Here is a 25,104-nt window from a genome sequence, read left to right as displayed (position 1 = left end):
TTAATTTGCCCAGGTATGCGCTATAGAGATCAACTATTTCTAGGGTTCATTTCTATGTATTTCTTAAAGCTCTGTTTAAAGCATTGTTTACCGCATGCATCTCAATGAATAATATGAATATACCGGTACTCTTACGAGACTGCTTGTATATGGTGACATGACAGTCTGACACAAAATTAACCAATCTTATGTTACCTCAACTGTACCAAAGTAATTGGAGCCAGTACAGAAGCTCAATATGATTACACTACATCAGACCTAAGCTTTTCAATCTGGCCCGCCGGACATTCCCAAATAATTTGTTTAGTTTTTTAAGATGGAAACTGTAGCTGCCGTCATGATGTGCAGTGATGTTTTCAAATGACCGTAAGTCTTGAACTATACAAAGTATTTCAATGGTTGGAATCTGCGCTTTTGCATGATATACTAGTTACTATGGTAATCTAATTAGTTACTATGGTAATCTAAGTCACAGCAGCTCAGACGAGGCACCAAGCAGAGTGGGTGGGGAGAGTTTCCACAGAGTGTTTCCAGAGTGGCCAGCCTGAAATGCGGGTGTCAGGGACAGACGCGGAAGGAGATTTTTACAACAAAGTTCTAAAGCTTAGTGATTTATCAGATATATCGAAAGTTTTTTTTTACCCTTCGCATTAATATTTCCTGTGTTTGTTGCATTTTTGTTACATTTCGCTTTATTGTAAAACATGTCGATCGAGGGTGGGTGTGACATTCATATTTTGTCAATATTCAGTGTTTTATCGTTCATAGTTAATATTGTAAATCCCACATTCTTTCTTTTCATGTACATTCTGGGTGTCTCATTCAGTAAAACAATTTAAAATTCCATTCTGTTTTTTAATGCGGTCTGTCATAACATTTTTAGCATTCAATCAGACATTATTGTGAGGTTTTGTATTAGTATTCCTAAAAATAGGACCCAAGCACACATACTGTACAGCAGATTTTCACAGTTTACATATATATATATATATATATATATATATATATATATATATATATATATATATATATATATATATATATATATATATATATATATATATATATATATATATATATATATATATATATATGTATTGTAGGGGTGTAATGGTACACACAAATTTCGGTTCGGTACGTACCTCGGTTTAGAGGTCACGGTTCGGTTCATTTTCGGTACAGTAAGAAAAAAACAAAATATAAATTTTTGGGTTATTTATTTACCAAATTTGCAAAATCTTCCACCAAAAATATTTTTCTTCGTGAAATATTTGATGTGAAGTAATGGGAACCTTGGATAGGTCAATAATTCATAATAACATTGATTTTGATTCAATATTATGTTTTGAAAGAAAAAATAACAGCTTTGTTTTATTAGTCAACATTGCAACTTTTTCTAAATTACATTTAACCTTTAAGATTTTTTATTTCACATATGTTATGTTTTTGTTTATTTTAATAGTATTTTTAGAATGTGCCCTGGGCCTTTAAAACATTAGCTGTGGGCCGCAAATGGCCTCCGGGGCACCCTTTTGACACCCCTGCTATAGATAATAACAAATTAAATCTGATAAATCTATGGATAAAAAGCAGAGCCTGGCGACGCATGCGCGTTTATCCTAACTCTCTCGCTCTCTCTGTCTCTGCCCCTCCCTCACAAATGCTGCTGTGTGCACAATTTCTTTTGTTTTTAGCCCCTTCTTAACCCTGAACGTACATTGAAAATACACGCAACCCTAACTCAAAATGCCGGACATTTGAGGCATTTAAGAAACTCCGCCCTGACAGCTCCGCAAAAGAGGACATGTCCGGTGAAAAGAGGACGTATGGTCAGTCTATCGTAGCCCGTTAGCTGCTAGCATGCCGTGTGTTGTGCCTCGGTGTGCATTGTTTACACAACGTGTGCTACTTAATATGTCCGTGTAGAAACACGTTCGGTACACCTTCGAACTGAACCGGAACCCCCGTACCGAAACGGTTCAATACAAATACACGTACCGTTACACCCCTAATATATAGTGTGTGTGCGTGTATATACTGTATATATATATATATATATATACATACATACATACAGTATATGTGTATGTATATATATATATCTAGATATACCGGCCCCCACACAAATTTTTTTCTCTAAATTCGGCCCCCCGAGTCAAAATAATTGCCGAGGCCTGCACTACATGATGATAGCAGATACACTACCGTTCAAAAGTTTGGGGTCACATTGAAATGTCCTTATTTTTGAAGGAAAAGCACTGTACTTTTCAATGAAGATAACTTTGAACTAGTCTTAACTTTAAAGAAATACACTCTATACATTGCTAATGTGGTAAATGACTATTCTAGCTGCAAATGTCTGGTTTTTGGTGCAATATCTACATAGGTGTATAGAGGCCCATTTCCAGCAACTATCACTCCAGTGTTCTAATGGTACAATGTGTTTGCTCATTGGCTCAGAAGGCTAATTGATGATTAGAAAACCCTTGTGCAATCATGTTCACACTAGGGCTGCAACAACTAATCGATTAAATCGATTAAAATCGATTATAAAAATAGTTGCCGATTAATTTAGTCATCGATTCGTTGGATCTATGCTATGCGCATGCGCAGAGGCTTTTTTAAAAAAAAAAAGTTTTTTTTTTTTTTTTTTTACCGTATTTTCCGCACCATAAGCCACACCTAAAAACCACACATTTTCTCAAAAGCTGACAGTGCGGCTAATAACCCGGTGCGCTTTATATATGGATTAATATTAATATTTATTTTCATAAAGTTTAGGTCTCGCAACTACGGTAAACAGCCGCCATCTTTTTTCCCCGTAGAAGAGGAAGCGCTTCTTCTTCTACTGTAAGCAACTACCAAGGTGAGCACCCGCCCCCGTAGAAGAAGAAGCGCACGGATATTACGTTTCATTTCATTTGTGTGTTTCTGTAAAGACCACAAAATGTCTCCTACTAAGAGACACGCGTACAAGGTTCCACTGACTTTTGATATTCATGTGAACCGCACTGTGGATACAACGGGAGCACGTACGGTGAATATCCGTTAGCTTGCCATGCTAACGGCCAGAAACTTCCACCCATGGTGATATTCAAAAGGAAGACCTTGCCAAAAGAGAACTTTCCAGCCGGCGTCATCATAAAAGCTAACTCGAAGGGATGGATGGATGAAGAAAAGATGAGCGAGTGGCTGATAGACGTTTACGCGAAGAGACTGGGTGACACCGAAGAAGAAGAAGAATTCGAGGGATTTGTGGATGAGTAATAACTTCAGAACGTGAGCTTTAAATGTTTATTTTGTGTGTTGTGTGACATTAACGTTCGAGCAACGTTGAGTTATTGATGTTGCTATTGCTCTGCACTATTTTGAGTGTTACTATTTTTGTGATTGCACATTTGCACATTACATTTTGGGAGTGAACAGAGTTGTTAGAACGCTGGTTTGTAATATATTATTAAAGTTTTTGTGATTGCACATTTGCACATTACATTTTGGGAGTGAACAGAGTTGTTAGAACGCTGGTTTGTAATATATTATTAAAGTTTGACTGACCTATCTGACTGTTTTTTTGACATTCCCTTTAGCGCGGCGTAGGTGCGGCTAATAGGTAAACAAAGTTTTGAAATATGCCATTCATTGAAAGTGCGGCTAATAACACGGGGCGGCTTATGGTGCGGAAAATACGGTAAATAAACCTTTATTTATAAACTGCAAGATGTACAAACAGCTGAGAAACAATAATCAAAATAAGTATGGTGCCAGTATGCTGTTTTTTTTCAATAAAATACTGGATAGGATAGAAATATAGTTTGTCTCTTTTATCCGATTATTAATCGATTAATCGAAGTAATAATCGACAGATTAATCGATTATCAAATTAATCGTTAGTTGCAGCCCTAGTTCACACATCTGAAAACAGTTTAGCTCGTTACAGAAGCTACAAAACTGACCTTCCTTTGAGCAGATTGAGTTTCTGGAGCATCACATTTGTGGGGTCAATTAAACGCTCAAAATGGCCAGAAAAAGAGAACTTTCATCTGAAACTCGACAGTCTATTCTTGTTCTTAGAAATGAAGGCTCAAACACACAATTGTTTGGGTGACCCCAAACTTTTGAACGGTAGTGTACATTTGCATGTGTAATAAGTTGACTCTTTATCTTCCTCAATCCTGATGCTGCACCATGCGCATACACAGGTCTATGTGCTTTTTCCAGGTTTAGGGGTTTAAAGTCTAGCAGTGTGCAAGCGCTTAGCAAACAAGAAGAGGAGATTACAATTATTTCTGTCACATTGTCTCACACAGACACACTAACATTCTTTAAGTCTCTTTCCAGCAGCCTAATTAAATCCAGTATTATGGAAGACTGGGGGGAAAAAAGCTAAAAACACAGATGCACTCGAACTGGAAGACCAAATACATACACAACAAAAACACACGCAGAGTAACTGCTGGTAATCAGTGTGCTAAAGCCAGAGTTCAGCTCATTAATAATGTACTGTGTCTGCTCGCAGAAAGGATGCATAAAATGGAAAAATATTTAGAGTTGAGTCATTTGGATGTTCAGTGCAATTTGACCCAGAGTGGACTCTCTAATCGCAATATCTCTCGTGACATAACAGTTCAAATTCCATTCCATCTGGAGGGAAAACATCTCGAGGTAGATGCTGCAGATCCTGTGCATGGTTTGTGTAATGTAGCCATTCCGTACTCGTTTCATACGTCATCCTGTTGCAGAAACCCCACAAAATGTTTGACCCTTGTGTTGATGGAATTGTTTGAGTGGAAATATGAGCTCTCCTATATTCTAAAACTGATTTGAGGATCGTTTTCCTTTCATCCATAATTCACTTGAAGTCGAAGGCAGCCAGGCAGCATCCTCCATCCAAACAATGGGCTCCACTCTTCCTCCCCCCATCTTGTTCCCTCCCTCCATTTTGCCTGGTTAACCCGGCTGTGAGGTGAAGAAGAAGTGAAGTGAGCAGACCGAGGAGGGTCACGCCGAGATTCCCATCAATAATTCATCGGGCTGCTGCTGCCTCTGCTCTTGTGTTCAATTCCCCGGACAATCACATAATACCCCCCGCCCCCCCGAAAAGAGATAAAGCTTGGGAGATGTTTCAAAGCTGCACCTTTGGAGCATTTTCCTACCGTAGGAACTGCCCCGAGGATTTCCTTAAGGAACGTTTTTGAGGGAAAAAAAAAATCTTAAAAAGAAAACGTCTGGTGGGACTTGATACGGTGAAGATCTGACAATCATTTTGCGACAGACTAAGCATCCTTTGTGTAATGTTCATATTGTTGTTACTCAGCCAGCGTCTGTGGGTCTGATGGACCCGTTGCATTTTGTGGCTTTTAATGCCTCACAATCAAACACTTTTATGTTAAAATACTGAACAGATGTTTACCTTATCCCAATAAACATCTGTTCAGTATTTTAACATATCCCAATAAACATCTGTTCAGTATTTTACCTTATCCCAATAAACATCTGTTCAGTATTTTAACATATCCCAATAAACATCTGTTCAGTATTTTAACATAAAAGTGTTTGATTGTGAAATACTGAACAGATGTTTACTTAATGCCAATAAACATCTGTTCAGCATTTTAACATAAAAGTGTTTGATTGTGAGGCATTAAAAGCCACAAAATGCAACGGTGTGTTCCAGACCACAGCAAATGTTACCCAGCTTGCAAAAATTGTAATCAATCCATTAGAAGAAGACAGCCCGCCGTTTCCTTAAACTTTGACAACACACATCTATAAACCTTTGGCCATTCTGAGCCAGTAATTTCCAGAAGTTATCTCATCCTGTGAGAAGCCTCCATTTTACTAATGATTTCCAATGTTGCAAATGTGTAGAATAACAATTAAAATACAATATTTCTGTCAATGAAGATTTATGTCAGCCTTTGATAGCAGGCTAATATAGCTAATATAGACACTGATATCATGTGTTGCCTTCATTATAACACTTATATAAGGCTTTTAATTTTTTGCGGCTCCGGACAGATTTTTCTGTTTGTATTTTTGGTCAAATATGGCTCTTTCAACGTTTTGAGTTGCAGACCCCTGCCCTATTATAAACTGTTGAAAAGAAGGGCCGGTACTAACAATACAACAATATTTTTTCATTGCCTTGTCTTTGTTATAAATGTGTTTTATAAATAAAAATGAGGACATATAAGCAAAGCGGGGCGGACTGGTAAAATCATGGGATGATAACTTAAAAATAAAGACAACTTCAAAATTGTTTTCTTTGGCCAAAAATAGAACAAGCATATTCTGAAAACGTACACATGATAAATAATCCTCTTGGCAAAACATTTCAAGTTAGTGGAAAACTGTGAGGAAAAAAATGGTGCTTTTTCCAAAACACCATGAACTTTGACTTTGTCTCAGTGTTTTTACAAAGCCATTAAACTGTTAAGCATTATTATGTTGGCAGTTCATTAAAGACGTGTTTGGAAAAGCAACCGAGTGTTTCCTCGAACCGCCACATTAGTGACATCCACAACTGCTACAACACATTCATTTACCATCATTCAAATATTACAATTATAATATAATCAAAACAATGATCAAAATGACACCATAATAGCCAAATTAAAGGTAACATAACTATAAACATAACCAATGTAACCAAACGTAACCAAACGTAACTCTTCAAACTTAAAGTGTTTACAAAGTACAAAGAAGAAGAATACTGAATTTATTTAATTCATCCATTCTTTCACTCTCAAAATAATCTGACTTATCTCATCATATGAAATGGATAAATTGAGAACAGGAAGTGAACAAAAGTTTTAGAAACTGGTATGTAAAAGAAAAGGGGTAGGATTAAATAAGCTCTGCTTCTTCCTACTCCTTTTCGAACATGTTGAAAAGAGAAACTGGAAATTGTGATGTATCATGTTGTATGCTTGCATGTTCGAAATAAACTCAAACTCAAACTCAAACTCAAACTCAAAATGTACATTTGTCTTGTGTGTGTATATATCTGATCTACAGGAAAATACTATATTGTGATATATATTGTTATCGGGATATAAAATTAGCTAGTACATGTATGTCGGGATTAGGGCTGCAACAACTAATCGATTAAATCGATTAAAATCGATTATAAAAATAGTTGCCGATTAATTTAGTCATCGATTCGTTGGATCTATGTTATGCGCATGCGCAGAGGCTTTTAAAAAATAAAAAAATATTTTTTTTTCTTTTTTTAAATAAATCTTTATTTATAAACTGCAACATTTACAAACAGCTGAGAAACATTAATCAAAATAAGTATGGTGCCAGTATGCTGTTTTTTTTAAAATAAAATGCTGGAAAGGATAGAAATGTAGTTTGTTTCTTTTATCCGATTATTAATCGGTTAATCGAAGTAATAATCGACAGATTAATCGATTATCAAATGAATCGTTAGTTGCAGCCCTAGTCGGGATACATATTTTTGTACATATCGCACAATTAATACAAGACATCTTAACGTCTTTCCCCGTTACAAACGCCAAACCCCAATATAAGTTTGTATAAAATCATTGCTGTCTGAGCACTTAAACTCTTCAACCTACAGGCTGTGCTCTCTTAGAACACAGTGGTAGATGTGTTCACAACAGGACGTGAACCTGTAATTGAACATTTTTGAAACATTTAAATTTTTAAACACTCAAATAACATTAACTAGGCTCTTAGGAAGCACAATATTCAATGTATTGTCTGCCAAGGACAGTTGTGTGTCTGTTGTGTATTTCTAAATACATTCCAAAAAAAATGTGGTTAACAGATTTCGGTTTGTGTACTTTTTGATAATGGTGATAATTTTGGTTACTATAATTGTGACATGAAATTTTCTTTAGAGCAGATCTGGCCAAATTAAGCTTTTTAATCTGGCCCGCCGGACATTCCCAAATCATTTTTTTACATCTTTAAAATGGAAACTGTAGCTGCCATTATGATGTGCAGTGATGTTTTCAAATGACTGTAAAACTTGAACTATACAAAGTATTTCAATGGTTGGAATCTGCGCTTTTGCATGATATACTTGTTACTATGGTAATCTAAGTCACAGCAGCTCAGACGAGGCACCAATCAGTGCGAGTGGGGAGCGTTTCCACAGAGTGTATCCAGAGTGGCCAGCCTGAAATGCGGATGTCAGGAAGATTTTTACAACAAAGTTCTAAAGCTTAGGGATATATCAGATATATCAGATTGTAGGTGGGGTTTCTTTTTACCCTTCGCGTTCATATTTTGCTGCGTTTGTTGCATTTTTGTTGCATTTCGCTTGATTGTAAAATATGTCGATGGAGAGGGGGTGTGACGTTCATATGTTGTCGATATTCAGGGTTTTATCGTTCATAGTTAATATTGTAAATCCCACATTATTTATTTTCATGCACATTCTGGGTGTCTCATTCAGTAAAAAAAAAAGTAAAATTCCATAACGTTTTAGCTTTCAATCAGACATTATTGTGAGGTTTTGTATTAGTGTTCCTAAAAAAGACATACCGGCCCCCAGACACATTTTTTCTATTAATTTGGCCACCCGAGTCAAAATAATTGCCCAGGCCTGCCTTTGAGTGTCACTCAGTCGCCAGAAAGTGTTCACAAAGGGGAATCTAGGGAATAGATTTTTTTTCCTCGGCCTTCAACTGTACAAAGTAAATGAAAAATCAGTTGTGTGTTGTTTGTAATCCTGCTAATTGTTTATGTTTGACTTTTTACTTTGCCGTCAAAGCTGGAGGTAACCTAACACTATGATCTGTATTACTAAATCACGACTGATTGCTGTGATCGCCAGGAATTATAAAGTCAGATTTTTAAAGCAGTATAAAACTTTGATTATAGAACTTCTTTCACATAACTGGTGTGGAGCTAGGACTTGAACAAGCTTGTCGGATGATAATGAAAACTAGATGAGGCAATTCCTGAAGGAATTGTGTGTGAATGTTCCAATGCTAAAGTTGAACTGAAATCCTGGAATTTTTTTTAAGAATTGTTGAAGTGGAGCACACAATTCCCAAACAGGCTGAATATTTTGAAGTTGGAACAGTTTGAATCAGATAAAAAATGTGGGAGTTGTGGAACTTTGAAGAATGTCCCATTGATTTCAATGGGAATTTCGAGAAAAGCAGGATTTAAAAAAAAAAATTGAAATAAACTTGAATGGTGTAAACGAGTTGAAATAGTTGGTGTTTGAATTTTTCACATCGGTCGAGAAATGTGGAAGTAGTAATTCCAGGAACATGTAGTAATACATTGAATTGAGAAATGGTATTACAGAGTTCCTGGAATTACGGGAAAATTGGAAATTTTTCCAGTTAAAAAAACAACTTTGTTTTTTGTCCTGATTAAGTGGAGTGTTTTGACGGTAGAACGCACACATGCCAACCCTCCCGGTTTTACCGGGAGACTCCCGGTATTCAGCGCCTCTCCCGATAACCTCCCGGCAGAAATTTTCTCCCGACAAACTCCCGGTATTCAGCCGGAGCTGGAGGCCACGCCCCCTCCAGCTCAATGCGGACGTGAGTGGGGACAGCCTGTTCTCACGTCCACTTTCCCACGATATAAACAGCTTGCCTGCCCAATGACATCATAACATCTACGGCTTTTAGAGAGTAGAGTACACAACTGCGCACACAACAAGGAGACGAAGCAGAAGAACGAGGAAGTTACAGACATGGCGACGCCGTCGACGAGCAAGATGAAGAAATACGCTTGCAAGTTCCAAAACGAATGGAAACAAGAATTTCAGTTCATCCAGGACAATTCGAAGGGGAAGGTTAATGTTGCCTGTACATTTTGTAGAACAGACTTCTCCATTGAACACGGTGGCCGAAATGATATACTCAGTCATGAACGGAGAAGTTAAACAGGACAATACTGCCATCTACTGGATAGCCTCCGGAACACTGAAATTCAAGTATTTATTTTATTTATATGTATAATAATATATATATATATATATATATATATATATATATATATGTATATATATATATATATATATATATATATACATATATATATATATATATATATATATATATATATATATATATATATATATATATATATATATGTATATATATATATATATATATATGTATAGCTAGAATTCACTGAAAGTCAAGTATTTCATACATATATATATATATATATATATATATATATATATATATATATATATATATATATATATATATATATATATATATATATATATATGTAATACTTGAGTTGGTGAATTCTAGCTGTAAATATACTCCCCTATTAACCACGCACCCCAACCACGCCCCCCCGCCGCACCCCCGACTACGCCCCCCCACCCCCCACCTCCCGGTATCTGAGGTTTCAAGGTTGGCAAGTATGGTAGAACGGTTGAAATGCGTTAAAAAAGGTGGAAGGAGTAGTCGCCAGAAAAAAGAGGGGAAATAGGGCTTTGGAAAAACAGGAATTCTGGCATAACCTGGAATATTTTTTTAACTTAGAAAAAAGGTAGTTTGAATTTCCAAGATGGTGGAATGTGTTGAAGGTAGAATGGTTTGAATGGGTTGAAAAATGTGGAAATGGTGGAAGTGTGAAAAATGCCAATTAATTCTGAATGTGAAAAATGTCCCTGAAAACCTAGAATTCTAGGAAATCTGGGAATTTTTGGAATTTTTCAAGGGAAACCCACGATTCCCGAATAGGCTGAACAGTTTGAAGTTGGAATGGTTTGAATCGGGTGAAAAATGTGTGAGGTAGAGCGCACCAAAATCTAGAGAAGAAGAAGAAGAAGAAGTTGAAGAAGTTTAATAAATAGACACATTTTGGTGTAGAAAGCCAAATGTGTGAATGCTCAATGATCCAAGAAAATGAAATCTAATCCCTAAATTTTCTGAGACATTGACAGTTGTCACTATAAGTCAGTACAAAATTAGTTCAAAATTGCACTGGGTAGAGCTCTTACAAGAGCATGTCCCTTTTTCAGTCAAACATGATCCCTTACATAATATTCCTTGGAGAAATTTGGCAGAAAATAGTGCTGACTGCAAACCCTTCCGGTGGCTGCAAGTATCTTTCCCCTGCAGCTTCTACATTTGCCACATCGTATAAAGCTGTGTTGCAGCTCTGACCTGCGACCTCAGCTCTTTGAGCTGGCTATAGCGTTGTTGATCAAGGATTTGCTGCTTCCTGTCATTCGAAAAATCATATTGGCAAAGAGAAACATAGCGCTACAGTAATCCCTGCACGGCCACTGTCCCAACAACAGCAACTGATCATCTCCTTTGACAATATTGACTCTCTGCACGAATGGTAGTTCTCGGTAAAAAAAAAACTGAACTAAAAACTCCATCAACAGGGAACAAATAACAGTTAAATCGCCCAGCATGTTTCATGTTCGGTACACGTTAAGCTAAAATGGCCTGTGAATTTGGTCTTTTTATGACAGAGGTCCCCAACCACCGGTCCGGGGACCGGTACCGGCCTGTGACGCATTTGCTACCGGGCCGCACCGAAACAATAAGCTTGTTAATAGATGTATATTACAACTCCTTTGTTATAGTACATGGGACAATGCACATTAATGGACATATACAATTAGGGTTGGGTATCGTTTGAATTCGAACGATTCCGATTCTTTGTTTCGATTCCGATTCCTGACAATTCTCGATTCCGATTCTTTTAAGAGGCAGTGTCAAAAAAATGTTTAGGATATTTTAAATGAGCTAGCTAACCTACAGTCTTTCTGAATGAAATAGTCTGACATTCTCCAACAATTTTAATTCTATTAACTTTTTATGAACTTTACTATAAATTCCTCACAGGGCTGTTTTCAACTAGAATATAAATATCAAATCTATGAACTTGAATATAAATATTATAAATTATGAATACATTTTCCCAGGGGTACACTTTCCTCAAGAGAGCTTTATTTTTGAAAACCTCATGAAAACACATTTACACACACAAGTGTATGATGCTGCAGGAAACCTCATGAAAACACATTTACACATAAGTGTATGATGCTGCAGGAAACCTCATGAAAACACATTTACACACAAGTGTATGATGCTGCAGGAAACCTCATGAAAACACATTTACACACACACGTGTATGATGCTGCAGGTACTTAAAAATGTTACCGTGCTCCCACTGATGGGCTAACCTGGTGCAGAAAAGCAAATAAACAATAAGAAACAACTTGCAAAACCCAGTCCAGATTAGCAGCTGGTACAGTATAAAATCAGAGACAGTTCTTGTTTAGGAAAATGACCATATCCGCCTTCTCAGGCAGGATGCGTGAGCGTTCTGGACAGATAGTGTCTCCTGCTGTGGAAAATACACGTTCGCTGGGTGTGGAAGAAGCTTGAACGCATAAATAGGAGAAAGCGAGATATGACAGCAAAGGATAAGTCTTTTGTTGGTTCCACCACCATGCAGCAGGGTCGTCAGACATAAGTATCGGTGGAACGTCCTGGTACATCTGCAGCTCTCTCTCCACTCGTTTCTTGGTGGACATGGAGCTCTGTTATTTCGCGGTTATTTCATTTTTTTTTGTAAAGTAAAGCCACACTTTCGACCGCCGACGCCCGCTATCCATGCTTGAGCTTGACTGACTCGCTCGCTCGGCTATGCTAACACTTCCGGCGGTGGGCGCTTCTTCGTTGGTGTCATATTTTTTTCCGGTCGGCGGACTGGAATCGAAAATAGGAATCTAAATTTAAACTTTTGAACGATTCTGGGAGAATCGGAAAGTTAGTCCCGGTTCCAATCGATACTCGATACTCGATACCCAACCCTATATACAATGTTAATAATAATAATAATAATAATAATAATACATTTTACTTATAAGGCGTCTTTCTGGGCACTCAAGGACACTGTACGAAATCAAAACAATAAAATCAATTGGATAAAAACAACAACAACAACAAAGATCGATAAGATTTACAATGAATAAGCAGTCAGGAATAGGTGTGTTTTGAGTCTTGATTTGAAGAGGGATATTGAGTCTAAGTTACGAAGGTCTGGTGGTAATGTGCCGGATTGTAGCCAAAGGCTAATTGTCATTGTATATAGCAGGAGTTCTTAACCCAACTTTTTCACTACAGAGAAGCCCGGGGCCCACTACAATATTAACCCTGAATTAGTAATCTTACTCTTGATTTTGATCATATTCAATACTTATATTTAACCTACTTACAGTTTTACTACCTTGTCAAATTATATATAAGCATGTGTCAATCATAAAGATTATTATTAATTGAACAAATAAACCTTAGGCTTAGGTCAGGCCGATTTGAAAAATAAGTACTAATCAAATAAACAATACATTTACGTACAATTTGGATGGATGGATGGATGGATGTATTATGTTGTGCTGAAATAAATTAAATTAATAATAAATATGTTTTTTAACTAAACTAAACTTTGTTTTATATTGGTGGAAAAGTGTATTTTAACTGAGCACCGCTGCTGCCGATACGGACCACAGCTGAAAAAACACATACACTATATTGCCAAAAGTATTTGGCCACCTGCCTTGACTCACATATGAACTTGAAGTGCCATCCCATTCCTAACCCATAGGGTTCACCATGAAATCGGTCCACCTTTTGCAGCTATTACAGCTTCAACCCTTCTGGGAAGGCTGTCCACAAGGTTGCGGAGTGTGTTTATAGGAATTTTCCACCATTCTTCCAATAGCGCATTGGCGAGGTCACACACTGATGTTGGTCGAGAAGGTCTGGCTCTCAGTCTCCGTTCTAATTCATCCCAAAGGTGTTCTATCAGGTTTAGGTAAGGACTCTGTGCAGGCCAGTCAAGTTCATCCACACCAGACTCCAAACTGTTCCCACAAGGTTGGGAGCATGGAATTGTCCAAAATGTTTTGGTATCCTGGAGCAATCAAAGTTCCTTTCACTAGAACTAAGGGGCCAAGCCCAGCTCCTGAAAAACAACCATACACCCTAATTCTGATCATTTGGATGGGTGGCCAAATACTTTTGGCAATATAGTGTATATTACATTCTAGGAGGCGCTCTTTCCTATGGTTAGGAAACACTGGTATACAATATATGCCATCAACATGCCAGGGACTATGTCTTCGCAAAGAAACACGCCCAGGGCTCCCACTTCTTCAGTCTTACGGTGAGTTGATTTTTCATGCTAATTTTTTTTGCTGTTTTTATCTGACACACATGGAAAGCCGGTCCGTGAAAAATAATGCATACTTTAAACGGGTCCCTGGTGGAAAAAAATGTTGAGGAACCCTGTTTTATACAGTTTTTTCCAATTGCTTACATACTAAATACTTTAAATGTTCACACTAGAGATGTCCGATAATATCGGCAGTCCGATATTATCGGCCGATAAATGCTTTAAAATGTAATATCGGAAATTATCGGTATCGGTTTCAAAAAGTAAAATGTATGACTTTGTAAAACGCCGCTGTACGGAGTGGTACACGGACGTAGGGAGAAGTACAGACCGCCAATAAACCTTAAAGACACTGCCTTTGCGTGCCGGCCCAATTACATAATATCTACGGCTTTTCACACACACAAGTGAATGCAAATCATACTTGGTCAACAGCCATACAGGTCACACTGAGGGTGGCCGTATAAACAACTTTAACACTGTTACAAATATGCGCCACACTGTGAACCCACACCAAACAAGAATGACAAACACATTTCGGGAGAACATCCGCACCGTAACACCACATAAACACAACAGAACAGTTTATTTTGGAAAACCTTGTTACATTGTTTAATGCATCCAGCGGGGCATCACAACAAAATTAGGCATAATAATGTGTTAATTCCACGACTGTATATATCGTATCGGTTGATATCGGAATCGGTAATTAAGAGTTGGACAATATCGGAATATCGGATATAGGCAAAAAAGCCATTATCGGACATCTTTAGTTCACATAGTTAACAAAGTGTACACACAGTAAGCAAAACCATTGTGCAGATTTGCCTAATATTAAGCATAGACTCTGCTTTACAGTTTTTGAGAAATATTACACACAATGCTTTACACACACCTTCCCATCTTGCACACAGATAAGGATTGTGATACACACATCTTCACATCTTGCACACAGATAACGATTGTGATACACACATCTTCACATCTTGCACACAGATAAGGATTGTGATACACACATCTTCACATCTTGCACACAGATAATGATTGTGATACACACATTTTCACACTAGGATTGTGATCATCTTTATCTCCAGATTTTTTTTTAAACCTTTTTATTTGTCTCAGATTTTAATTTCATACTGCATGTCATTGGTTGACTACTGTGATGTTACTTTAGACTTAGACTTCCTTTTTATTGTCATTCAAATTTGAACTTAACAGTACAGATAAGAACGAAATGTTGTTGCATTAGCTCATGGTAGTATAAAAGAGCAATAAGGTGCAGATATAAATAAATAGATTGCTGTACAGATAAATATATTGCACTTTTGCATATGCATCCACGTTTATGGATGTATGTTGTATTGTCTTTATATTCCAGCGAGTTAATCCATTTTGGGGGGGAATTGAGGGGATTATTATGATGCGTTCAAGAGTCTTATGGCCCTTGAACGCATCATAATAATCCCCTCAATTGCAGTAGAAATAAATATTTGCAGTTTGCAGCATCATTGTTGAGCAGTTCTTGCAAAGATTACAGGATATTTTCACTTTCTCTTTAGGTCCTTACGTATAGTCAAAGTAAACAATGACGATTGCTATGGATTTGCCACACAGTTAGAAAAATTGTGTGTAAGCAAATGGAAAAAACTGTATTTGTCTCAGATTTTAATTTGTACTGCATGTCATTGTTGACGACTGTGTTATGTTGCTTTACCTGACTGGGGTAAAAATAAATATGTTCAGTTTGCAGCATCATTGTTGAGCAGTTCTTGAAGAGATTACAGGATATTTTTACTTTCTCTTTAGGTCCTTACGTATAGACCCACTTCAAAGTAAACAATGACGATTGCTATGGATTTGCCAATATATTTTGTCATGTTACAGTAATCATTCATTAAAGTCATTAATTAAAATTATTAAATAAGTTATCTTCTTCCCACTCCCTTTCAGGCAAAACTGGACAATCAGACATTACATGCTATACATTACCTTTTGCACTATATTAAATTATATTATTATGTGTTGTCAACTTTGTACTTTTTTATGTCATTGCCTGAAATAAAATAAATAAATGAAAAAAATAAATAAAATGATAAGTCTGTGTGAGTGAGATGACAATAAAACTGCATTTTTACAAATACTTTCTTTATTTTGATAAATGGGTTTATGTTTTGACCGAAGTGTGTAATTTTGCAAATAATCTAAGAATTAAGAAATTTGAATGTGGTGTTTGGAAAAGTGTGTAAATCCTTTTGAAAAAAGACTCACAGTTAGTAAAATTGTGTGTAAGCAAATGGAAAAAAATGTATGTTACTTTACCTGACTGTGGTAAAAATAAATATTTGCAGTTTGTAGTTCTTGAAAAGATTACAGGATATTTTTACTTTCTCTTTAGGTCCTTACGTATAGGCCCACTTCAAAGTAAACAATGACGGTTGCTGTGGATTTGCCAATATATTTTGTCAAGTTACAGTAATCATTCATCACATATGCTAAAAAGGTCGGGCAAAATGCCCCAAACATGTGATTTCTTATAGTAAAATAGGGGTTTTTACAAATGTGTGTTGTATTTATCACTGTTTGGGAAACTCACTCCAATAGTGTCTTATCATTTGAAGTCTGTGGGAGTGAGATGACAATAAAACTGCATTTTTACAAATGCTTGCTTTATTTTGATGAATGGGCACATGTTTTGACCGAAGTGTGTGATTTTGCAAATAATCTAGGAATTAAGAAAATTGAATGTTGTGTTTGGAAAAGTGTGTAAATCCATTTTGAAAAAAGACACACAGTTAGTAAAATTGTGTGTAAGCAAATGGAAAAAACTGTATGTTACTTTACCTGACTGGGGTAAAAATAAATATTTGCATTTTGCAGTTCTTGAAAAGATTACAGGATATTTTTACTTTCTCTTTAGGTCCTTACGTATAGGCCCACTTCAAAGTAAACAATGACGATTGCTGTGGATTTGCCAATATATTTTGTCAAGTTACAGTAATCATTCATCACATATGCTAAAAAGGTTGGGCAGAATGTCCCAAAAATGTGATTTCTTATAGTAAAATAGGGGTTTTTACAAATGTGTTTTGTATTTATCACTGTTCTGGGTAACTCACTCCAATAGTGTCTTATCATTTGAAGTCTGTGGGAGTGAGATGACAAATGATAAATGTGCATGTGTTTTGGACCGAAGTGTGTCATTTTGCAAATAATCTAGAAATCAAGAAAATTGAATGTGTGTAAATCCTTTTGAAAAAAGACACACAGTTAGTAAAATTGTGTGTAAGCAAATGGAAAAAACTGTAATACTCAAAAGACAAAAGTTGAGTCTGCCATCTGCACAGGGAAAATTGATGGTAATGACACTACCGTATATATCAGCCCTGGGAAAATTAAGACCACATGCGGCCCGTTAAGATTTTCAATCTGGCCCGCCGGACATTCCCAAATATTTTTTTTAGATCTTTAAGATGGAAAGTGTAGCTGCCATTATGATGTGCAGTGAACTATTAGGGCTGCAACTAACAATTAATTTGACAATCGATTAATCTGTCGATTATTACTTCGATTAATCGATTAATAATCGGATAAAAGAGACAAACTACATTCTATCCTTTCCAGTATTTTATTGGAAAAAAAACAGCATACTGGCACCATACTTATTTTGATTATTGTTTCTCAGCTGTTTGTACATGTTGCAGTTTATAAATAAAGGCTTATTTTAAAAAAAAATATATATATATAAAATAAAAAAAATATTGCCTCTGCACATGCGCATAGCATAGATTTAACGAATCGATGACTAAATTAATCGCCAACTATTTTTATAATTGATTTTAATCGATTTAATCGATTAGTTGTTGCAGCCCTATGAACTATACAAAGTTTTTCAATGGTTGGAATCTGCGCTTTTGCATGATATTTTAGTGACTAGTGTTGTCCTGATACCAATATTATTTCGATACTTTTCTAAATAAAGGGGACTAGAAAAAATGGCATTATTGGCTTTATTTTAACAAAAAATCTTAGGGTGTGGCGGACCGCTATTTTTCAGCGGCGGTATGGTACCGAATATGATTCATAAGTATCGCGGTACTATACTAATACCCGTATACCGTACAACTCTACTAGTTAGTATGGTAATCTACGTCACAGCAGGTCAGACGAGGCACCAAGCAGTGTGGGTGGGGAGCGTTTCCACAGAGTGTTTCCAGAGCCTGAAATGCGGGTGTCAGGGATACCCGCATTACAAGAAAGTTCTAAAGCTTAGTGATATATCAGATTGTAGATGTTTTTTGTTTTTTTTACCCTTAACGTTCATATTTTGCTGTGTTTGTTGCATTTGGCTTGATTGTAAAATATGCCGATTGAGAGGGTGTGTGACGATCATATGTTCTCAATATTTGGGGTTTTATTGTTCATAGAAAAAAATAAAATTCCATTCCGTTTTTAAGGCGGTCTGTCATAACATTTTTATCATTCAATCAGACTTTATTGTGAGGTTTTGTATTAGTTTTCCTAAAAATAGATATACCGGCCCCCAGACACATTTTTTTCTCTAAATTTGGCCCCCGTGTCAAAATAATTGCCCAGGCCTGGTATATATCATTTCAGCATGTAAATTGATGCCAAAATAAATGTATGTATGTCGAGAAGATTTGTTCCATGCACTGTCTATGAAAAATATAATCTCGTTACAATTTACTGCGTGTAATTGTGATAAAATCATCGATAACACTGGAAAATAGATGTACAATATGTAGACAAGTACACTCAATTTACTGTCATTTACTGATGCAAGAGGAAGAAGAGGGTGTTGCACGGTGCAAAAGTCAGCTGGGGTGAGCGGAGGAGCGGAAGAGGCACATCACATCTCCAGCAGACAGCATGAGTGGAGGATGCTGCTTAGTGTGTCTGCATGCTGCCATTTTACAACACACATACCGTGGAAGCGCCCTCGCCTGCTCACCCCTCCTCCATCACTCAAGGCATTTCCTGTTAATCTATAATCAAACAACAGCTCTCCGAATCAAACAAGCCCTGTCACAGGGTCAATAGACGGGAATCGAGGAATCAAAGAACAGGCGTAATAGTGCAGGGATAATCTCATCAGCCAGAGCTCCAGCACAAACTGTTGGTAATGTAAAGCTTTCGTCAATTGGAGCAAATATGTATCTGCACTCTTGTCTCCGTTTTGGACACATTTCAATGTAGTTATTGACAAAAATACTTGCATTGATCAACGCTTAACAGTCAAAAATCTTGATTAGTGTTAAGAAAAGAAAATGTTGGAAATTCCATATCAAAACACAGCCTTGATATCAACAGTATAGTTCAGACAATATTAAATACATTATTGAGTTTACGTATTGCGTGTTTTTTTTAAAATATTTCCACTAAAAGCCTGTATTCTAATGAATAAAAACAGATGATACAGTTTAGATCATTTTGATTGACCGAAACGCAGGTCATTATGGTGAGGAATAAATATTTGTTTAAAAGAAAATTTAAAAAAATTATTTATTTAAACTGAATTTGGAATGTTTTGAACACATGAAAGAGGTTGGTTAAGTTACATATCAGTCTTAAACCAATTATTCATTGTTGAAAATACTTCAGTTCAGTTCAGTTTCAGTTTATTTGGAACATGCATACGATACAACGTAATGCATCACACAATTCCAGTAGGAGTGATACAGTAGATGACATCTATTTTGTGTGTAAGGCAGGAGGTACTAAAATAGAAAATAAAACAAGTAAAAAGCTTAAAATTAAGACAAGCCTTTTCTAGTTAAATTGTGTATTTTAGCACTCTTTCGCCCATGTTTTAGTTTCAATTCAGTTCAGTTTCAGTTTATTTGGAACATGCACACGATACAACGTAATGAATCACACAATTCCAGTTGTTTCATGACATCACGTCCGAAAAGGAGTAGCAAGAAGCAGAGCTTATTTAATCCTACCCCTTTTTCATACCATAGCAAAGTTATCCAATTGCCTTGATCTCTGTAACAGAACAGTGAACAAATAAACAATAAATAAATAATATACCATAGTAAGCATACAAATATTAAATACATAAATAATCTTTGTCTCAATTAAAAAGAAGAAGGAAAAAAAGGGTTCAAGATGTTCATCATAATTCTTGTTCTGTGTACTTTGTGAACAAGAATTATGATGAACATCTTGAACCCTTTTTTTTAATTTCCTTAAATTTTGTATAAATGTAATAGTTTTTACAAAATAATTCCATATAATTATTCCATTTAAAAAAAGCACTTTTATTACCCTTAATTGTATTTGTGGACCACAGTCTAAACAAAAATGTTTTTAACTTTATAGTATAATAACACAGCATACATTTATTTAAAAATGTATATATTTTCATATTTGCTACTGACAAAGTGTTGTAAATTGCCTTTTACCCAAACCCAAATAAACATTTTAAACAATTCAGTTGATTAAAAATGTCAAAATATGACAGCTTATAATCAATTTGATGTTTTCAATCAATCAATCAATCAATGTTTATTTATATAGCCCTAAATCACAAGTTCCAGCAGAATAACACATTATTTTAAAATATATATATTGTTATATTTGCTACTGACAAAGTGTTGTAAATTGCCTTTTACCCAAACCAAAATTAGCATTTTAAACAATTCAATTGATTCAAAATGTAAAAAAAAGACAACTTTTAATCATGTTTTCAAGCTAATAGTACATACTTTTTACACTATCTTGTTATTATACTAGATATTTCATTTGTATTTTATTTGCGCTTGATGACTGAAAGTTCTTCATGTAGAAGCCATAATATGATTGTTTTAAACATTCTCCTCCCTCTTTCACTTTATTTTGATCCGTTCGCTTAATTTTTGTCTCTATTGTTTTGGGATTCCAACATATTGATTACTGAAATAAATGACAATAAATCACACTTTTTCACACTACACTGCATAAGAGTGGGATAAAACAAATACCACACCTGCAGCCCAGCTTTTCTAACAGGGACTGAACTATCACAAAAATTTGATTTTTTTAGACAAATCCTGCAATTGTGGGTTAAAATTTAACAGTAAAACACTGCTTTTATAGTACAGCCTCTGTTGGATCACTCAACTTTTTCGGTGCAATTTACAGTACATCTCCACTATCATCCAAACTGATTCTTTTGTACGGTCCTCACTGCTACTTCTGTCCCCTGCAGACAATAGAGGGGTTTTTTTTGTGTTGTTGTCGGGACACAAACCAGGCTCCTCACTAGAGGGGGCCCCAGACCCACAGAAGTGACAACCTTTCAATCTCCTGATCCCCTCGAGCCTTCTTCTGGATCTGTCAATGTTAATCTACCGGTACTCACCTTACACAAGTGGTGTCCAAAATGCGGGGCGGAGGGGGCAGTTTGTCGCTCGGGGGTTACGTCATGTACATTTGCATGAATACAATTCAACTTAAAAAAGAAATACATACATAATCTTTATTGAGACAAAGATTATTTATGTATTCAATATTTGTATCTTTACTATGGTTTGTTCACTGTTCTGTTACAGAGATCAAGGAAATTGGATAACTTTGCTATGGTATGAAAAGGGGTAGGATTAAATAAGCTCTGCTTCTTCCTACTCCTTTTCGGACGTGCTTTAATGAAACAACTGGAATTGTGCGATGCCTTACATTGTATCGTACGCATGTTCGAAATAAACTGAAACCGAACTGAACTGAACGGAAACTAAAACATGGGCGAAAGAGAGCTAAAATACACAATTTAACTAGAAAAGGCTTGTCTTCATTTTAAGCTTTTTACTTGTTTTATTTACTATTTTAGTACCTCCTGCCTTATACTCAAAATAGATGTTATCTACTGTATCACTCCTACTCAACAACAGTTGTAATCAGCACAATGATGATTTAATCAGTCATGATGCACTTAACTTAGTGTGATTTTTCCTCTTAACAACACAAAAGTCCTATTCCTTTACTTTTTTCCATATTATCCATCCATCCATTTCCTACCGCTTGTCCCTTTCGGGGTCGCGATGGGTTGCTGGAGCCTATCTCAGCTAGTTTGCGTAATTCTTTTAGGTATTTGGCTCGATCGCTGAGGAGATCAATGTGTTTGCGGGGACGTTCCCCATAACCTCGCCTGCCTTTTGTTATTGATCAGGATCCCAAAATAGGGGACAACCAGCTTTAAGGTATACTGTGGATTTGACGTCTTACCTGCCAGTCTGAGAGCCGACATCCTCTGAAACTCCGGCTCCTGCAGCCACTTCCACATCCTCCTGAAGGTCTCCCGGCCTGACTTTAGCTTACTCCAGGGCTTGGGGTTCCTCAGCAGGTCCGACAGGGTCCCTTGGGAGCGACACAGCACCCTCTGGGCGAAGATGGCCTGAGGGATGCTATACCTTTTCAGCTCCGCCGTGATCCTCTGCGCCACCTCCTTGGTGTTGATCTCCTCCAGCTGGCCCGAACTGTTCACCCCTTGCGTCCCGGAGGAGGAGGGCGGTCTTTCCCGGGTGGACGCCAACACCGGCCCGTGGGATGGAGAATGGAGGTGAGGGTGGGGGTGGTGGCCCGTGGAGGACACGGGGTGTCCCGGGTGATGCATCCCGTTCAGGTGAGGCATCATCCCGCTCCCCGGGCCACCCAGGCCTCGGTGCTGGTGGTGGTCCCCTCTGGTGAGCATGGAGGCGGTGTGGTCGAAGTTGAGCATCTTGTCGTGGCCTCCATGCGTGGTGCAGCCGCCGTAGTTGTGGAGACCCTGCTGGGTGTTATGGAGGGAGCCCAGGCCGTTGCCGAGCACCGGGGAAAGGCTCTGACCCATCCCGGACATGTGGTCCTTGTGGTAGGGGCTGTAGAGGTTGTTCATGCCCGGTAGTCCCCGCTCGTCCCGCATCAGGGTGAAGCTCCCGCTGACGTTCCCGGTGAGCCGCTGGTGGTGGTGGTGGTGGTGGTGGAACTTGTCCGACACGGTGGAGATGGGAGGCAGCGGCTGGAGCGGGGTCAAGGTGGTGTAGGTGCCGCTCATCCCCATCCCGGGCGAGGACGTGTCGCAGGGGACGCTCATGGCGTGGTGCAGCGGCAGGGACAGGTCCGGGCGGTACTCCCCGCCGCCGTCCAGTATGCTGGCCATGCCGGACACCATGGCGGAGCGGGAGGCCAGGTCCTGGTGGATCCGCAGGGCGGCCGCCGCCGCCGCCCCGGAGGAGCCTCCTCCCCCGCGGCCGTGATGCGGGCTGTGGCCGCTCATCAGCTCCGCATCAGGGGCCACCGCCACCCCGCCATGCAGGTTGCCGATGCCGTCCATCGTCATGTCCGTGTTCATGGCGTAAGCGTCCAGATCCTTGGCCAGGCATCTATAGGCGTTAGTGTAGGCGGTCTTCATTCATCTGTCCTCAGTCCATCGGGTCGAGCGGAAATGTTTCTCCGTCTTCTCCTCCCCCGTCCTCGCACCGCTTCTCACCCCCGATGCGCCGGGATGGGTCAGTAGTCAGTAGCCGTGTTCCCCCCCCCTTCTTTCCTCTCACTTTCTCGGTTGTTCCCCGGACCTCCCAAGGCCTCTCCGCGTCGGTCTCTTTGTGTCTCTTCCGTGGAAGGTGCACATAAAAAGTGTTTTTTTTTTTAAATCTTTGCTCAGACGGGCCTGTGCGGCGGCTCCCCCACGTCCATGTCCTGCCCTCTCCTCCTCCTGTGTCGCTCTGCCGCTCAGACAGGAGCTGTCCACGGTCCCCTAGCCGACAGCGCAACCGAACTTGCTGCACGAGAGAGGGGGTGGAGAAGCGGGAAGGAGTGACTGATGGCCGGTTTGGCCAATCGGAGCGAGGGTACGGTGCGGTGGGCGGGTTCACTGGCAGAGTGATGGGCAATACTGCACGTTGTGGGTAAACGACTGTAACATACAAATAAATGTTTGTCAACATTATTATTTTTTCTACATAAATGTCGATTAATGAAAGTAAGGCCTACATTTTCAAATTGGCTTAATGGGTTACAATTACCAATCAAATATTGGAGAATGATTAAGAGTAGAAAAGCCCTTAAATTAATTATCATTGTTAAAAACATTTAAAGTGATTTAGGTAGCCCTTTTTGTCTTTATTTCTTTTCATATTTTTTTAGTATTATTACTCTATCTGTAATTGCTTCTGTTTTTCTTTCCTTGATGTTGAAAGTGCCTTGACTTTTGTGTGAAATAAATGTACACTACCGTTCAAAAGTTTGGGATCACATTCAAATGTCCTTATTTTTGAAGAAAAGCACTGTGCTTTTCAATGAAGATAACTTTAAACTAGTCTTAACTTTAAAGAAATACACTCTATACATTGCTAATGTGGTAAATGACTATTCTAGCTGCAAATGTCTGGTTTTTGGTGCAATATCTACATAGGTGTATAGAGGCCCATTTCCAGCAACTATCACTCCAGTGTTCTAATGGTACAATGTGTTTGCTCATTGGCTCAGAAGGCTAATTGATGATTAGAAAACCCTTGTGCAATCATGTTCACACATCTGAAAACAGTTTAGCTCGTTACAGAAGCTACAAAACTGACCTTCCTTTGAGCAGATTGAGTTTCTGGAGCATCACATTTGTGGGGTCAATTAAACGCTCAAAATGGCCAGAAAAAGAGAACTTTCATTTGAAACTCGACAGTCTATTCTTGTTTTTAGAAATGAAGGCTATTCCACAAAATTGTTTGGGTGACCCCAAAGTTTTGAACGGTAGTGTATGTTTGTTGTTCAATTAAAAAAAAATAACAAAAAAAAACTTAGCTTATCCAAACTTTGACGAGTGTTATTATTTCAGTTGTTGAATGTATTGTGTGTTCGGCTGTTTATGTGCAATGTTTTAACACTACGTGAGTTGTGTGGTCCTCTGTCCTCTGTTGTCCAAGATGGATGGATGGATGGATGGATTTCTATTTACTGTTTTAATTGGTTTTACCC

General features: G+C 37.9%; 1 protein-coding gene across 1 annotated transcript in view; it reads right to left on the bottom strand.

Annotated features, from left to right (window-relative positions):
- Positions 1-23,830, bottom strand: part of onecut2 (one cut homeobox 2) — an 85,935-nt gene extending 62,105 nt beyond the window's left edge. Inside the window, exon 1 of the mRNA XM_062031645.1 lies at positions 22,381-23,830. Coding sequence (XP_061887629.1) covers positions 22,381-23,545 — 1,165 coding nt within the window. The 5' untranslated portion in view covers positions 23,546-23,830. The remainder of the gene's footprint in view (positions 1-22,380) is intronic.
- Between the last annotated feature and the right edge of the window lie 1,274 nt (positions 23,831-25,104).

The sequence above is a fragment of the Entelurus aequoreus genome, linkage group LG21 (assembly GCF_033978785.1).
Source record: "Entelurus aequoreus isolate RoL-2023_Sb linkage group LG21, RoL_Eaeq_v1.1, whole genome shotgun sequence".
Taxonomy (NCBI): domain Eukaryota; kingdom Metazoa; phylum Chordata; class Actinopteri; order Syngnathiformes; family Syngnathidae; genus Entelurus; species Entelurus aequoreus.
Note: the sequence above shows the minus strand (reverse complement) of the source record. Positions and strands in the feature narration are given on the sequence as shown.